At 36.4% G+C, this 18,010-nt stretch overlaps 1 protein-coding gene across 2 annotated transcripts in view; it reads left to right on the top strand.

The window, feature by feature from the left end:
- PEX13 (peroxisomal biogenesis factor 13) overlaps window positions 1–18,010 on the top strand; it is a 35,452-nt gene that overhangs the window by 14,113 nt on the left and 3,329 nt on the right. The window contains exons 2-3 of one of the 2 annotated variants that reach the window (XM_022597200.3): window positions 2,466–3,160; window positions 16,056–16,181. In XM_022597200.3, coding sequence (XP_022452908.1) covers window positions 2,466–3,160; window positions 16,056–16,181 — 821 coding nt within the window. The remainder of the gene's footprint in view (window positions 1–2,465; window positions 3,161–16,055; window positions 16,182–18,010) is intronic. The other variant, XM_089923143.1, reaches the window with a different exon arrangement.

Raw genomic sequence — 18,010 nt, 5'->3', positions numbered from 1 at the left:
AGAGCCCGCGATCCACAACTACTGAACCCACGTGCCACAACTACTGAAGCCTGCGTGCCTAGAGCCCGTGCTCCACAACAAGAGAAGCCACCGCAATGAGAAGCCCGTGCACTGCAATGAAGAGTAGCCCCCGCTCTCAGCAGCTAGAGAAAGCCCGCGTGCCGCAATGAAGACCCAACGCAGACAAAAATAAATAAATAAAATTAAAATTAAAAAAAAAAAGAATAGTTGGGAAGAAAATATCTAGAAGGAAGTACAAAGAGACAAAAGGACAGGAAAATACAGAAAGGAAGGGAAGAGATTTAGAGGATGAAGCAAGGTATATTTTACAGGTAGAAAAGATAAATAGTCCTTTAACACTTGAAGCAGTGCTTCTCAAAATATTTGTGATGATGGCCAATACTTTTTATAAAATGCAGTAAAAATATCATAGCAGTATCAAATTACTTAAACACAATCTCGTTTTCTGTACTTACTATAGATTGGTATAAAATGGTTCATAAAATAGCACTGGTCCACAGACCACATTTTAAGTAGCATGATACTAAAGAAATTAAATTCATAATGAAAATTCTTCCCAGTAGGAGAATTCCAAGCCCATATGATTCACTGGTAAACTCTAGAAACCTTTAAGGAAGAAATAATTAACTTTTCTAGAATATAGAAAAGAGTGAAAGACTCCCCCAACTCTTTTTAAGAGGCCAGTTCAACCTTGATGTCCAAACCTGACAAAGACGTTTACAATAAAAACATATTAGGACAGTCTCATTCATGAACATAGATATAAAAAAATCATCAATAAAATATTGGCAAAACAAATTCAGAAATATATTGTGGCCTACTTGATTCTACTTCAGGAATGCAGGTTGGCTTTAACATTTGAAAATTAATGTAATTCATCATAGACAGTAAATGAAAAAATTCATATAATCATCTTGATAGGTGCTAAGGAATCGTTTGATAAAATTCAGCATTCATTCGTGGTAAAAAAATTTTATCGAAAAGAAATAGAAAAGGAACTACTAAATCTACAACAAACCTACAACAAACATAATTATTGGTGACATCTTGAAAATTTTCCCTTTGAGATTAGGAATGAGACTAGGATACCTTCTATCATCCCTTCCGTTCAAGATTGTACTGCAGGTCCTAGATGCAATACCTTAATAATCAAAGCTGTAAGAATTGAAAAAAGGAAGAAATAACCTATCGTTATTCGCATACAATATGACTGCAGATCCTTAAGATTCTAGAAAGTACAAAAGAAGAATCCAAAATAAGGTTGTTAGATATAAGGACCATATTTTTTTAATCAATTATTTCTATATAACAGCAAAAAAGTGAAATATTAGAAAGATACCGTTTACAATAGCATCAAAAAAATCAAATATATAGAAATAAATCTAAAGAAAGACCTCACAGTAAACTATAAAACATTGAGACTCAGTGGTTATTTTATTTTTTTAATTAATTAATTTATTTTTGGCTGTGTTAGGTCTTGATTGCTGCGCATAGGCTTTCTCTAGTTGCGCGAGCAGGGGCTATTCTTTGTTGCATTGTGCACGCAGGCTTCTCACTGATGTGGCTTCTCATTACAGAGCATAAACTCTAGGTACGCGGGCTTCAGTAGTTGTGGTGCATGGGCTCAGTAGTTGTGGCTTGCGGCCTCTAGAGCGCAGGCTCAGTAGTTGTGGCTCACAGGCTTAGTTGCTCTGTGGCATGCAGGATCTTCCCGAACCAGGGCACGAACCCCTGTCCCCTGCATTGGCAGGTGGATTCTTAACCACTTCACCACCAGGGAAGTCCCTCAGTGGTTATTTTAAAAAAACATTATTAAGAAAAATCTTTAAAAGACATAAGTAAATGGAGGATATGTTATATTGAGTTGAAACTCTCAATATAATGGAGATGTCGACTACCTCAAATTAATCTACGAATTTAATGTAATCCCAAACCAGAATCTCAATAGGGTTTTTGTGGGGAGAACAGTATAGAACTTCAAACTCTGATTCTAAAATATATATGGATATTCAAAGGGTCAAATAGCCAAGACACTCTTGAAGATGAAGAATAGCGTAGGAAGATTTGTCTTATTGGATATTAAGACCTATTATAAAACTATAGTAATTAAGATAGTGCCATTTAGGTGTAAGGATGGACAGATATCGAGTTGTAACTAACCCTGAGGAAATGGACATGTGTCTTAAAAAGAAACCAAAGGTTGAAGATACTACTAATAATGCAGCATAAGTAAACAAGAATATAGAGTTCAGTCAGCTATTTTATCTTATCCATTTTGTCTTAACACAGATTCTAAGCATCTGGATATTAGAGACTATTCCTTACTTTAAGACATCTTTAGTAGGATCTGTCATAACACTAGGTATATACAAAGTGTTTAATAGTTACTTTGAATGAATTTATTGTGTGCTTAAGTTACAACTTTGAATCCTTTTTGGTTTTAGATCTGCTGATTTGGGTCCTACTTTATTGACAAGACCTGGACAACCAACACTTACCAGAGTGCCACCACCTATTCTTCCAAGGCCATCCCAGCAGACAGGAAGCAGTAATGTGAACACTTTCAGACCTGCTTACAGTTCATTTTCTTCTGGATATGGTGCCTATGGAAATTCATTTTATGGAAGCTATAGCCCTTATAGTTATGGGTATAATGGGTTGGGCTATAACCGCCTTCGTATAGATGATCTTCCACCTAGTAGATTTGTTCAGCAAGCTGAAGAAAGCAGCAGAGGTGCATTTCAGTCCATTGAAAGTATTGTGCATGCATTTGCCTCTGTCAGCATGATGATGGATGCTACCTTTTCAGCTGTCTATAACAGTTTCAGGGCTGTATTGGATGTAGCAAACCACTTTTCCCGATTAAAAATACACTTCACAAAGGTTTTTTCAGCTTTTGCATTAGTTAGGACTATAAGGTATCTTTACAGACGGTTACAGTGGATGATAGGTTTAAGAAGAGACTCTGAGAATGAGGACCTGTGGGCAGAAAGTGAAGGAACTGTGGCTTGCCTTGGTGCTGAGGACAGAGCAACTAACTCAGCAAAATCTTGGCCAATATTCTTGTTCTTTGCTGTTATCCTTGGTGGTCCTTACCTCATCTGGAAACTGCTGTCTACTCACAGTGACGAAGTAACAGGTAAGAGTAATAAAATGGGTTCAAAAACCATATAACAATCTCAAATTTCAAGAATAGATTAAATTAGCTTTCTTTATACATTTGTATTTAATATTTTGATCCAGTTATATTTTCAGTTAAGAACTTCAAAACTGGAAGAGGAACATGTAGCAAAAACAGGCTTCTTGATTTATTCTTTGTTACTTCAGTTTAACAGCACACATTACTTAACTACTGTTCACAAGTCACTGAACTTGATGCTGTGGAAGATACAAAGATAACATAGGGCATAATCCCTTTATCTTTCTAAAACTTACTGGGAGAGAGGTGGGCGAGACACATAAATAGGTAATTGTAATGAGGCATAAAGAGTGTAAGTAGTACGACAGTTGGGGAGAAACATAAGACTTATTGAGCCTTTTTTTATTATTATTTTCTTGAATTTTATTTTAATTATTTTTTTATACAGCAGGTTCTTATTACTCATCCATTTTATACACATCAGTGTATACATGTCAATCCCAATCTCCCAATCCATCATACCACCACCCCCACCACCACCCTCCACTGCTTTACCCCCTTGGTGTCCATACGTCTGTTCTCTACATCTGTGTCTCAATTTCTGTCCTGCAAACTGGTTCATCTGTACCATTTTTCTAGGTTCCACATATATGTGTTAATATACAATATTTGTTTTTTTCTTTCGGACATACTTCACTCTGAATGACAGTCTCTAGATTCATCCACGTCTCTACAAATGACCCAATTTTGTTCCTTTTTATGGCTGAGTAATATTCCATTGCAGATACGTACCACATCTTCTTTATCCATTCGTCTGTCGATGGGCATTTAGGTTGCTTCCATGACCTGGCTATTGTAAATAGCACAGCAGTGAACATTAGGGTGCATGTTTCTTTTTGAATTATGGTTTTCTCTGGGTATAGGCCCATTAGTGAGATTGCTGGGTCATATGGTAATTCTATTTTTACTTTTTTAAAGGAACCTGCATACTGTTCTCCATAGTGGCTGTATCAATTTACATTCCCACCAATGGTGCAAGAGGGTTCCCTTTTCTCCACACCCTCTCCAGCATTTGTTGTTTGTAGATTTTCTGATGATGCCCATTCTAACTGGTATGAGGTGATACCTCATTGTAGTTTTGATTTGCATTTCTCTAATAATTAGTGATATTGAGCAGCTTTTCATGTGCCTCTTGGCCATCTGTATGTCCTCTTTGGAGAAATGTCTGTTTAGGTCTTCTGCCCATTTTTGAATTGGGTTTTTTTTTTTAATATTGAGTTGCATGAGCAGTTTATATATTTTGGAGATTAATCCTTTGTCCATTGATTCATTTGCAAATATTTTCTCCCATTCTGAGAGTAGTCTTTTCGTCTTGTTTGTAGTTTCCTTTGCTTTGCAAAAGCTTTTAAGTTTCATTACGTCCCATTTGTTTATTTTTGTTTTTATTTCCATTACTCTAGGAAGTGTATTAAAAAAGATCTAGCCATGATTTATGTCAGAGAGTGTTCTTCCTATGTTTTCCTCTAAGAGTTTTATAGTGTCTGGTCTTACATTTAGGTCTCTAATCCATTTTGAGTTTATTTTTGTGTATGGTGTTCGGTAGTGTTCTAATTTCATTCTTTTACATGTAGCTGTCCACTTTTCCCAGCACCACTTATTGAAGAGACTGTCTTTTCTCCATTGTATATTCTTGCCTCCTTTGTCATAGATTAGTTGACCATAAGTGTATGGGTTTATCTCTGGGCTTTCTATCGTGTTCCATTGATCCATATTTCTGTTTTTGTGCTGGTACCGTATTGTCTTGATTACTGTAGCTTTGTAGTATAGTCTCAAGTCAGGGAGTCTGATTCCTCCAGCTCCGTTTTTTTCCCTCAAGACTGCTTTGGCTATTCAGGGTCTTTTGTGTCTCCATACAAATTTTAAGACTTTTTGTTCTAGTTCTGTAAAAAATGCCATTGGTAATTTCATAGGGATAGCATTGAATCTGTAGATTGCTTTGGGTAGTATAGTCATTTTCACAATATTGATTCTTCCAATCCAAGAACATTGAATATCTCTCCATCTGTTGGTATCATCTTTAATTTCTTTCAACAGTGTCTTATAGTTTTCTGCATACAGGTCTTTTGTCTCCCTAGGTAGGTTTATTCCTAGGTATTTTATTCTTTTTGTTGCAATGGTAAATGGGAGTGTTTCCTTAATTTCTCTTTCAGATTTTTCATCATTAGTGTATAGGAATGCAAGAGATTTCTGTGCATTAATTTTGTATCCTGCAACTTTACCAGATTCATTGATTATCTCTAGTAGTTTTCTGGTGGCATCTTTAGGATTCTCTATGTATAGTATCATGTCATCTGCAAACAGTGACAGTTTTACTTCTTCTTTTCCAATTTGTATTCCTTTTCTTTCTTTTTCTTTTCTGATTGCCGTGGCTAGGACTTCTAAAACTATGTTGACTACTAGTAGTGAGAGTGGACATCCTTGTCTTGTTCCTGATCTTAGAGGAAATGCTTTCAGTTTTTCACTATTGAGAATGATGTTTGCTGTGGGTTTGTCATAAATGGCCTTTATTATGTTGAGGTAGGTTCCCTGTATGCCCACTTTCTGGAGAGTTTTTATCATAAATGGGTATTGAATTTTGTCAAAAGCTGTTTCTGCATCTATTGAGATGATCATATGGTTTTTCTTCTTCAATTTGTTAATATGGTGTATCACATTGATTGATTTGCATATATTGAAGAATCCTTGCATTCCTGGGATAAATTCCACTTGATCTTGGTGTATGATCCTTTTAATGTGTTGTTGGATTCTATTTTGTTGAGGATTTTTGCATCTATATGTATCAGTGATACTGGTGTGTAATTTTCTTTTTTTGTAGTATCTTTGTCTGGTTTTGGTATCAGGGTGATGGTGGCCTCATAGAAGGAGTTTGGGAGTGTTCCTTCCTCTGCAGTTTTTTGGAAGAGTTTGAGAAGGATGGGTGTTAGCTCTTCTCTAAATGTTTGATAGAATACACCTGTGAAGCCATCTGTCCTGGACTTTTGTTTGTTGGAAGATTTTTAATCACAGTTTCAATTTCATTACTTGTGATTGGTCTGTTCATATTTTCTATTTCTTCCTGGTTTCAGTCTTGGAAGGTTATACCTTTCAAAGAATTTGTCTATTTCTTCCAGGTTGTCCATTTTATTGGCATAGAGTTGCTTGTAGTAATCTCTTTTAATCCTTGGTATTTCTGCAGTGTCAGTTGTGATTTCTCCTCTTTCATTTCTAATTTTATTGATTTGAGTCCTCTCCCTCTTTTTCTTGATGAGTCTGGCTAATGGTTTATCAATTTTGTTTATCTTCTCAAAGAATCAGCTTTTAGTTTTATTGATCTTTGCTATTGTTTTCTTTGTTTCTATTTCATTTACTTCTGCTCTGATCTTTATGATTTCTTCCCTTCTGCTAACTTTGGGTTTTGTTTGTTCTTTTTTCTCTAGTTCCTTTAGGTGTAATGTTAGATTGTTTATTTGAGATTTTTCTTGTTTCTTGAGGTAGGCTTGTATAGCTATAAACTTCCCTCTTAGAACTGCTTTTGCTGCATCCCATAGGTTTTGGATTGTCGTGTTTTCACTGTCATTTGTCTCTAGGTATTTTTTGATTTCCTCTTTGATTTCTTCAGTGATCTCTTGGTTATTTAGTAACGTATTGTTTAGCCTCCATGTGTTTGTGTTTTTTACGTTTTTTTCCCTGTAATTGATTTCTAATCTCATAGCGTTGTGGTCAGAAAAGATGCTTGATATGATTTCAATTTTCTTAAATTTACTGAGGCTTGATTTGTGACCCAAGATGTGATCTATCATGGAGAATGTTCCATGCACACTTGAGAAGAAAGTGTAATCTGCGGTTTTTGGATGGAATGTCCTATAAATATCAATTAAATATACCTGGTCTATTGTGTCATTTAAAGCCTGGGTTTCCTTATTAATTTTCTGTTTGGATGATCTGTCCGTTGGTATAAGTGAGGTGTTAAAGTCCCCCACTATTATTGTGTTACTGTCGATTTCCTCTTTTAGAGCTGTTAGCAGTTGCCTTATGTATTGAGGTGCTTCTACATTGGGTGCATATATATTTATAATTGTTTTATCTTCTTTTTGTACTGATCCCTTGATCATTATGTAGTGTCCTTCCTTGCCTCTTGTAACATTCTTTATTTTAAAGTCTATTTTATCTGATATGAGTGTTGCTACTCCAGCTTTCTTTTGATTTCCATTTGCATGGAATATCTTTTTCCATCCCCTCACTTTCAGTCTGTATGTGTCCCTAGGTCTGAAGTGGGTCTCTTGTAGACAGTATATATATATATGGGTATTGTTTTTGTATCCATTCAGCAAGCCTGTGTCTTTTGGTTGGAGCATTTAATCCATTCACGTGTAAGGTAATTATCGATATGTATGTTCTTATTACCATTTTCTTAATTGTTTTGTTTTTGTTTTTGTAGGTCCTTTTCTTCTCTTGTGTTTCCCACTTAGAGAAGTTCCTTTAGCATTTGTTGTAGAGCTGGTTTTGTGGTGCTGAATTCTTTTAGCTTTTGCTTGTCTGTAAAGCTTTTTATTTCTCCATCAAATCTGAATGAGATCCTTGCTGGGTAGAGTAATCTTGGTTTTAGGTTCTTCCCTTTCATCACTTTAAGTATATCATGCCACTCCTTTCTGGCTTGTAGAGTTTCTGCTGAGAAATCTGCTGTTAACCTTATGGGAGTTCCCTTGTATGTTATTTGTTGTTTTTCCCTTGCTGCTTTCAATAATTTTTCTATGTCTTTAATTTTTGCCAGTTTGATTACTATGTGTCTCCGTGTTTTTCTCCTTGGGTTTATCCTGTATGGGACTCTCTGTGCTTCCTGGACTTGGGTGGCTATTTCTTTTCCCATGTTAGGGAAGTTTTCGACTATAATCTCTTCAAATATTTTCTCGGGTCCTTTCTCTCTCTGTTCTCCTTCTGGGACCCCTATACTGGGAATGTTATTGCGTTTAATGTTGTCCCAGAGGTCTCTTAAGCTGTCTTCATTTTTTTTCATTCTTTTTTCTTTATTCTGTTCCGCAGCAGTGAATTCCACCATTCTGTCTTCCAGATCACTTATTCGTTCTTCTGCCTCAGTTATTCTGCTATTGATTCCTTCTAGTATAGTTTTCGTTTCAGTTATTGTATTGTTCATCTCTGTTTGTTTGTTCTTTAATTCTTCTAGGTCTTTGTTAAACATTTCTTACATCTTCTCGATCTTTGCCTCCATTCTTTTTCCAAGGTCCTGGATCATCTTCACTATCGTTATTCTGAATTCTTTTCTGGAAAGTTGCCTATCTCCACTTCATTTAGTTGTTTTTCTGGGGTTTTATCTTGTTCCTTCATCTGGTATATAGCCCTCTGCCTTTTCATCTTGTGAATGTGGTTTTTGTTTCACAGGCTGCAGGACTGTAGTTCTTCTTCCTTCTTATTGAGCCTTTTTTATATGCAATACACTGTGCTAAGTATTTTGTGTATTTTACTCATTTAATTCTTACAACAATTCTAAGAGAAATTATCCTCATTTTACAAGTGATAAAACTGAGGTTCAGAGAAGTCTCTTGCTCAAGGTCACATCTTTAATAAGCCAGACCAGAAACAAAACCAGGCATATTTGACTGTTAAGCCTCTACTCTGTCAACTGGTACAGAGTATTATCTCAGCTCAGAAGTGAAGCTGACATTTTTTGACTCTTCGTATCCAGAAAGAAGTAGCATCTAAGTTAGATTTTTGAAAGATAGGTAACATTCCATCAGTTACATAGGAAAAAAAAAAAAGACTGAAGCAGATGGAGCAGCTTGAACAAAAGTATATAGGTAGGAAATACGAGATTTGTTCATCAGCTGTCCTATAGTATTGAATAGAAGGATATTAAGAAGTAAGGCTGAGAAATTAGATTGGAGCCTAGTAATGGAAGATCTTAATTTCCATGACAATACTTAATCTTCATTTAGTAAGGAAAAGATGGTTTTTTGGTTGTCTGCTTTTGTTTTTGTTTTTTAAAGCAGGCTTGTGACGTACATATAAACAGTGCTGTAAAGAGGTCAGTCTATCTTAAGTGTTTAAAATAGGTCAGTGCAGGTTAACACAGGTTGAAATTGGATGGTAAGATTAATAAACAATTTTGGGTTATACTTACCATTGTATTCCCGAAAGCTAACAACCTGACCAGCATATCCAAGGTGCTTAATAAATATTTATTAATTTAGGGACATCACTTATGATGCTTTTGCATTTGAATGGATGAGAAATAATGAAGACCTGAACTAGGGTATGTGAAAAGCAGCAAAGATATAATAGACATAACAGATTTAGTTACTAGCTAGATGGAGTTCGTAAAGGGAAGGGAGTAATTGAAATGCCCTAGACCTTTTAAATTGAGTTATGAGAGGGATAATGTTTTATTTGTTAACAAGTATTTGTTGAGTGCCTACTACATACCAGACACAGTTCTAGGATCTAGGGATATAGCAGTGAGTAAAACAGATTTTAAAAATTCCTGCCCTTGTGACTAGTGGGTAGAGACAGCAATAAACAACTAAGTCAAATATATAGTAAGTCACAAGGTAATAAGTGCCATAGGAAGAAAATAAAGCAGGGAAGAGTGTTGCAGAGTGCCAGTGGTAGGAAATGGGGTTACAGAGCTACACACAGGGAAGGCCTCTCTGAAGGAGATAAAGGGGGTAAGCTGAATGAGGGAACTGCTGGAGGCATAGGGAACAGCAGAACTGCATAAGTGGCAGTGTGCCTGGCATGTCACATGAACGACAGGAGGCCAGTACGAATGGAGCAAAGTCAGAGTACCAGGAGATGAAGGAGGGAAGAATACAGAGTGTAGATGGTATAAGCCTTGTAGACATTTTAAAGAACTTTGGCTTTTATTCTGAAATGCGAAGCCATGGCAGAATTTTGAGCAAAAGAGTGATATGATTTGACTTAGGTTTAAAAAAAAATCTTTTTCCTGAGAATGAATTTTAGGTAGAGCTAGGGCCAAAGAGACCAGTCTGGAGAATCAAGAGGCCGTTACAGTAATTCAAGTGGGAAATGGTGGTGGCTTGGCTCTGGGTCACAGTGATGCAGGTTCTGAGGTGGGTCACATTCTGGATATTTATTTGAAGGTAAAGTCAATAAAATAAATACAGAGAAATCACATGGAACAACTGGTTTGTGAATGATTATCATTCATTTCATTAGAGCTATATTGAGTTTGGTTGTGTCAGTGGGACATTCAAATGGAACTTGAGAAAGTTTCAGAAAGCAGTTTAACAGGCAGGAAAGGATCTTAGGAAAGAGGTGAAAAATGAAATATTTAAGAGTCATCCACATAAAAGTGAGAGTTGAAATAGTGTTAGTGGATGATATTACAGTGGTAGAGAGAAAGAGGAACTAAGATGGAAACCAGGAAGAGCAGAAGTAGAACTATGTTAATCCTGTGTTATAGAAGTGAAGGTGAAAGGAGGAAATTTCAAGAAGGGGGAGAAGGATGATGCCTGGTGTCAGATGCTGTAGTAAGATAAGATCGAGAATTGAAAAAAGGTCATCAGATTTGGCAATTGGAGGTCATCAGCTCCAGCAAGTAATTTTAGTAAAGTAGAGGAGACAGAAACCATGGAAGAGTATAAAGGGTATATAAAATCAGAAGGTGTGAAAAAAGAAAAGAGTAACAATGAATGGAGGAAGAAAAATCAACAGGCTGCTTGGGTAAAAGCAAGTTGATGTGGTAGTTTTCCATTTTTTTGTTGTGCTTTGTCTTTTATGAAGTGAAATCTGGGAATGTTTTTAGGCTGAAAGAAAGGAGTCTGTAGAGAAGGATTGGTTGTCGAGGAGGGAGAAACAGGAGTCAAAAGATGAAGCCTCCTGTAAGAGGTGGGAGAAGATACGATCCAAGGCAGGTGAAAAGGAGGGGCGATTTTTTTATCTGAGGCCAAAGAGGGAGCAATGGGTAATGATACTAAGAGATTTTTGAGGAAAAGCGGAACTGAGGAAGCTTAGGCCCTATGACTTCTTAGCTGCTTAGGACAGGGGTCAGCAAACGATAACCTGTCAGCAAGATCTGCCTTGCTCCTGTCTTTGTACAGCCCACAAACTAAGAATGGTTTTTACAGTAAAATCCAAAAGAGTACTGTTTGTGACATGTTAAAATTATATGTAATTCAAATATCTGTGTCCATTAGTAAAGTTTTATTAGAACACAACCACATTCATTCATGTATGTATTGTTATGGCTACTTTTGTACTGAAAGACCAGAGTTGAGTAGTTTGTAACATAGAGATCCTATCTATGTTGGCACTCTCATTGCTTTGCACTTGTTCTGCACACTGCAGATCTCAGTAACATAACGTGGCAATGTGTTGAGTGCCACATGTACTGTTATACTCCAATATATATTTTTATTATGAGTACGTACATGCCACACAAGAAAAGAAGAGTGAAGTGGACTTTGAAAGTCACACTTTTAAGGCACAGTATAGTCTGGATTATTTTGTTACTGAATTAGGTGGTAAACCATTATTACATTTATTATGCAGTGACAACATAGCTATGTTAAAGGATTACAATATATTGCGTTGGCCAAAAAGTTCCTTTGGTTTTTGTTGTGTTTTTTTTTAATTTTATTTATTTATTTTGGCCGCATTGGGTCTTTGTTGCTGCGTGCAGGCTTTCTCTAGTTGCGGTGAGCGGAGGCTACTCTTCGTTGTGGTGCACGTGTTTCTCACTGCGGTAGCTTCTCATTGAGGAGCACAGGCTCTAGGCACATGGGCTTCAGTAGTTGTGGCACATGGGCTCAGTAGTTGTGGCTTGTGGGCTCTAGAGCACAGGCTTAGTAGTTGTGGCACATGGGCTTAGTTGCTCCGTGGCATGTGGGATCTTCCCGGACCAGGGCTTGAGCCTGTGTCCCCTGCATTGGCAGGCGGATTCTCAACCATTGCGCCACCAGGGAAGTCCTTCTTTGGTTTTTAAGTAAAAATAAAATACAGGTTTTTCATTTTCACCAAGAACTTTATTGAACAACATATTCACCATTTTGTTCCACTACCTTCTGCCATTTTTCAGGCAACTTCATAATTCCATCTTCCCAAAACTTTTTATCTTTTTGAGCAAAGAACTGTTCCAGGTGCCTTTTACAGTCTGCCAGGGAATTGAAACTTTTTCCATTAAGAGAATTTTGTAAAGACTGAAATAAATGGAAATCTGAATGAAGGTGCCATGTCTGGTGAATACCATGGATAAATCAGAACTTCCCAGCCAAGCTCTAACAGCTTTTGCCTGGCCATCAAAGAAACATGTGGTCTTGCGTTATCCTGATGGATGATTATGTGTTTTCTGTTGACTAATTCCGGACGATTTTCGTAGAGTGGTGCTTTCAGTTGGTCTAATTGGGAGCAGTACTTGTTGGAATTAATCGTTTGGTTTTCCGCAAGGAGCTCATAATAGAGGACTCCCTTCCAATCCCACCTTATGCACAACATCACTTTCTTTGGTTTTTTTTTTTTCTTTTTTAATATTTTTATTTGGTTGCACCAGCTCTTAGTTGCAGCTCACGGGCTCCTTAGTTGCGGCTCACCCACCCCTTGGTTGCAGCACATGGGGTCCTTAGTTGTGGCATGTGAACTCTTAGTTGTGGCATGCATGTGGGATCTAGTTCCCTGACCGGAGATCAAACCCAGGCCCCCTGCATTGGGAGTGTGGAGTCTTAACCACCGCGCCACCAGAGAGGTCCCAACATCACCTTCTTTGGATGAAGACCGGCCTTTGGTGTGGTTGGTGGTTGTTTATTTCACATGCCCCACGATCTCTTCCGTTCCACATTATTGTACAGTATCCACTTTTCATCGCCCATCATAATTTGTTTTAAAAACGGAACATTTTCATTACGTTTAAGTAGAGAATCACATGTGGAAATATGGTCAAGAAGGTTTTTTTCTCTTAACTTACGTGGAACCCAAACAACAAAGCGATTAACATAACCAAGCTGGTGCAAATGATTTTCAACGTTTGATTTGGGTATTTTGAGTATGTCAGCTCTCTCCCGCATGGTGTAACATTGATTGTTCTCACTTAATGTCTCAATTTGATGGGTATCAACTTCAACTGGTCTACCCGACCGTGGAGCATCATCCAGCGAGAAATCGCCAGCACGAAACTTCGCAAACCACTTTTGACACACATTCGATCAGTCACAGCACCTTCTCCATACACTGCACAAATCTTTTTTTGCACTTCAGTTGTGTTTTTACCTTTCTTGAAATAATAAAGCATAATATGCCGAAAACGTTGCTTTTTTCCTTCCATCCTCAATATTAAAATGGCTACACAAAAATTCACCAATTTTGATACGTTTTTTTTTTTGCTACTATAACAGCTGTCACAAAACAGTCTAACAAAATTGTTTCAAATGAAGTTAAAGACAACTAAGCACTACTAGAGCCATCTTACAGAAAAAAAACAAACTCTTTGGCCAACCCAGTACATCAACATTAGCAGACTGAGCACTCATCACAATATTCCCAACTCACAGGAAGTCAACAGTCAGAAAAATTAGAAAATTTAAAATGGAATAGCTCATCATAGCAGAATTTCCTCACCCAAAAGGGGTCAGGGGAAGGAGCAAAAGAAGGGGCTTCCCTGGTGGCACAGTGGTTAAGAATCCGCCTGCCAATGCAGGGGACATGGGTTCAAGCCCTGGTCCGCGAAGATCCCACGTGCCACAGAGCAACTAAGCCCATGTGCCCCAACTACTGAGCCTGTGCTCTAGAGCCCACGAGCCACAACGACTGAGCCCGTGTGCCACAACTACTGAAGCCCGTGCGCCCAGAGCCTTTGCTCCACAAGAGCAGCCACTGCAATGAGAAGCCTGTGCACTGCAACAAAGAGTAGCCCCTGCTCGCCACAACTAGAGAAAGCAGGCACGCAGCAATGAAGACTCAACGCAGCCATAAAGAAATAAATAAGCAAAAGAAGAAAAAATAAGCCTGCAACCAAAATAAGTTTCTGAGAGGCTCATTTGTCAGATTAGCAAGGAAATCTGTTTACCAGTGGTTATTGCAACAGCCAAGGAAATGTGTCAGAGAAAGTAAACTTGTTTAAGACTGTTAACCTTTCAGGGAGAACAGTTTCTTAAAGAGTATTTGAAACATCATTTTAATAGTCATTTTAATACAAGGCAGATGAGTTCAAATGGATTTACTTGGCTTATGATGACCCAGTAGATATTGTTACTGCTCAGTGGTTTATTGGAAGAGTCAGTGTTGAATTTGAAGTGGCTGAAGATGTAGCCTCTGTGAATAGTCTGCATGGAACAACTACAGACAAGAATATCTTCAAAGAATTTGGAAAAAACACTAATCTGCAAAGATATGTTGTGACTGATGGTGGTAAAAATTTGTGTGGAACAGAAGAAGGCTTAGTTGGACAAAACTTACAGTTTTGAAAATATAAGGTTTTTAAAGCCTATAGTTATTCATTGTATTCTTCATCAGCAGGTACATTGCAGAAAATATTTGAATTTGTCATGTGTTACTGAATTAGTAATGTCAAAGGTGAATTTCAGTCACCCTTGTGGACATAACTATAGTAAGTTCTGTGAATTTTTGTCAGAAGTAGAAGCTGAAGATCCTGACTTGCCCTACCACACAGCAGTTAGATGGCTAAGCAGTCAGTGGTTAAGTTTTATTACTCTTTTTGAGGGATCAAGGCCAAGACTGATATTTTTCTGAAAAACAAGAACCACCATCAGCCACTCTTAGAAAACGTTTAATGGCTTTGGAAATCAGCTTTTGCTGCAGATTTGGTAATCTTCTTAATGAATTCAACCTAAAACTGTAAGGCAGAAAAGCAGTTATATTTTGAAACTTACATTGGAGTGAAGTTATTTTGACAACAACTAATATTGTTTGAATCACAAATAATGTCACACTGCTTTATACACCCCCCACCCAGGTTGTCAAAAGTTAAAGAAACAAGATTTCCCTTCCCACATAAATTTGCAGCAGATAGACTTTTCAGGCTCAAACTACAATTCAGAAGTGTTTTTGGACCTCCATGCAAGTACGAAGGAAATGTCCATATTTCAAAATCCATTTAACTGCCGTTGAGGAGTTTCCATTTAGTCTTCATTTGGAAGTGATTAGTATCTAATGTAAGGACATGTTAAAAGGTTAATATTGAAGGAATTTAACAGAATTCTACTCTATTCATCTTCTTAGGATGAATATGCTCAATTAAAACCACATGTTCAATGTATTGATATCAGAATTTGGCAATACATATCTATGTGAAAAAACATTTTCAAAATGAAATACCTCAAATCTCATTACAAATTAGCATTAGCAGATGAATATTTGCAATTGATATTGATGATAGAAAACACTACCTTTGAACCCCAAATTAAGTGAAATATTATCCTATCCCAAAAAGATTCCGTTCTTTGTAGTAGACCTATATTACAAAAGAAGAATTCAATTGTTATATTTTGAATTTTTCATAAAATTTATGGAAAATTTTTTTCTCTCTTTATATAAGAAACTACACAACATGTTCAATTTTGCCTCATGGCCTACAAAGCCTAAAATATTTACTCTCAAAAGTCTTTTTACTCTACAAAAAAATTGCTGACCCCTGGCTTAAAGTAAGGGAACTAGAATTTGGAGCTTAAAGAATAGGAAAAAGTTTATAATAGGTATCGTAATGAACATATTGTTGATTTTCCGTAGTGTTAATTGTGGAATTTACTTTGAGGGGAACTTTTCTCTTGGCAAATAAGTTTATACAGTTTGCAAAACATAGCCACTGAAATATATTTTTTCTTTTTTTTTTAAGTTTTACTAACTTAATCTTAATTCTTAATTTGGTTTATAGACAATACCAACTGGGCAAGTGGTGAGGATGACCATGTAGTTGCTAGAGCAGAATATGATTTTGTTGCTGTATCCGAAGAAGAAATTTCTTTCCGTGCTGGTGATATGCTAAACTTAGCTCTCAAAGGTAACAAAACATGAATAAATTGGAATTATCTGTGCATTTTTAGAATTTGTAAATGTAATATTAAAAACTGCATTAAAGGATCTTGGTCACCGTTAGTTAACTCAGAAGTAGTTACTAGGATTTCTCTTTGTCAATGTAGACCTTCTAAATATGGGAGAGTGGGAGAAAAATGTCCCAACAGAGTTGTTCCAATAATATTTCACTGAGATAAGGAAAGATTTTGTTTATATAATCTCTTCTGAACTCAAAACACTTTTAATCACCACCCCCAAACATGAGGTTAGCGCTAAGTGTAACAAATCTAATAAACCAAAGTAATTGTCTAGCATCATCTAAGCATCCCTATTGGTCTTTTATTGCTGGGACTAGTATTGCTTTCTTTTTTACTTGAATAATGTTTACTTTAGAAACTTCAACATGAATATTTAGGAATTACTGTCATGACGTATTAAAGAACCTCAGCAAGAAATTATAGGCATTCAGGTTAATTTTCAGACGAGGTCACTAATAGTTTTTAACGGCTCTAGACAAAATGGCCTTTTCCTCCACCTTTCCCCAGTAATGATCAGAATTTTTGTGGATTTACAAAAAAAAGATTTTTTGTGTATTTGTTGGGATTCAGGTTTGCCACGAAAAGTCACATTTTGTTGGTAAAGATATTAATAACAATAATAACAGCTGTCATTTATAGACTGCTTATTATGTACTAGGGGGAATTCCCTGGTGGTCCAGTGGTTAGGACTCCACGCTCTCACTGCCAAGGGCCCAGGTTCAATCCCTGGTTGGGGAATTAAGATCCCGCAAGCCATGGGGCGGCCAATAAAAAAGAAAAAAAAAAAGTACTAGACACTGTACTTTACATATTTCATTTAAACCTTATAATAATGCTGTAAAGTGAGTACTGTTATTATCCTGTTCCTGCTTTACACATGAGGAAAGCGAGATTCAGAATGAGTAAATTGTCCTGTGTGTTGGAGCTGGACTATGAACCTAGGTTTATCTAACTTCAGAACCTGTATTTTTAACCACTTTGGCTGATTTCCATGTGATCTATTAATGGAAACTTTAGCCTTTTATTGGTGTTAGTCACTCTTTACATAAGGGAAAAATACCTTCAATGTTCAAATCATTAGTTTAATGTGTAAATAATTGAAAAATTTGGATCAAATTTGCTAAATCTCTGCCTCATCTCTTCACACACAAAACCTAGGCTTCCAAGAAAATTTTTTAAATAATAAAATAAAACGTAACTTTTCAAAAATCCTGGCTTTTAGGTATTATACTCATGTTTCTCTTCTAGTGAAAATAGTAACTTACTATTTTAGATTTCAAAAGAATTATTTCTTTTTAAGATTTATTGTTAGAGGAAAATACAGATAATTAGTTTTAATAAATCTAATTAAAGAATAAAGATCAAATGTGGTTTCTTTCAACTAAATTATAATATTCCAGAAAAATTTTATATCAGATTATTCTTCAACTAATAGTGCCTTTTAACACTTTGGCTTTGCTTTGTTGCTTTCCTCCATTGCTCAATTAAAATATGTGTGGGCATTTAGAACAAAATCAGTCACAGACATGGTTAATTTAACTTTTTTTTAATTATTATTATAGAGTAGTATTAAACATGAAAATGTCATATTGTGCCTAAATTATAGTGTTGAACTAAAACTTAACAGTTAAACAGGTTTTTAAAGACATGGATAAAATAGGTGGGAGAATATCAAAATACAAAACTGAATATTTAAATAATCTTTCCTACTTTAAGCTTAGAGTATTGCCTTTAACTTTTTCTTATGTGGCTATAGTTAACTGAGGTCTTCAATTTT

This window comes from Delphinapterus leucas, chromosome 13, assembly GCF_059928025.1.
Source record: "Delphinapterus leucas isolate spDelLeu-1000000601 "Yukka" chromosome 13, BTC_Dleu_Yukka2, whole genome shotgun sequence".
Classification (NCBI taxonomy): Eukaryota; Metazoa; Chordata; class Mammalia; order Artiodactyla; family Monodontidae; genus Delphinapterus; species Delphinapterus leucas.
Note: the sequence above shows the minus strand (reverse complement) of the source record. Positions and strands in the feature narration are given on the sequence as shown.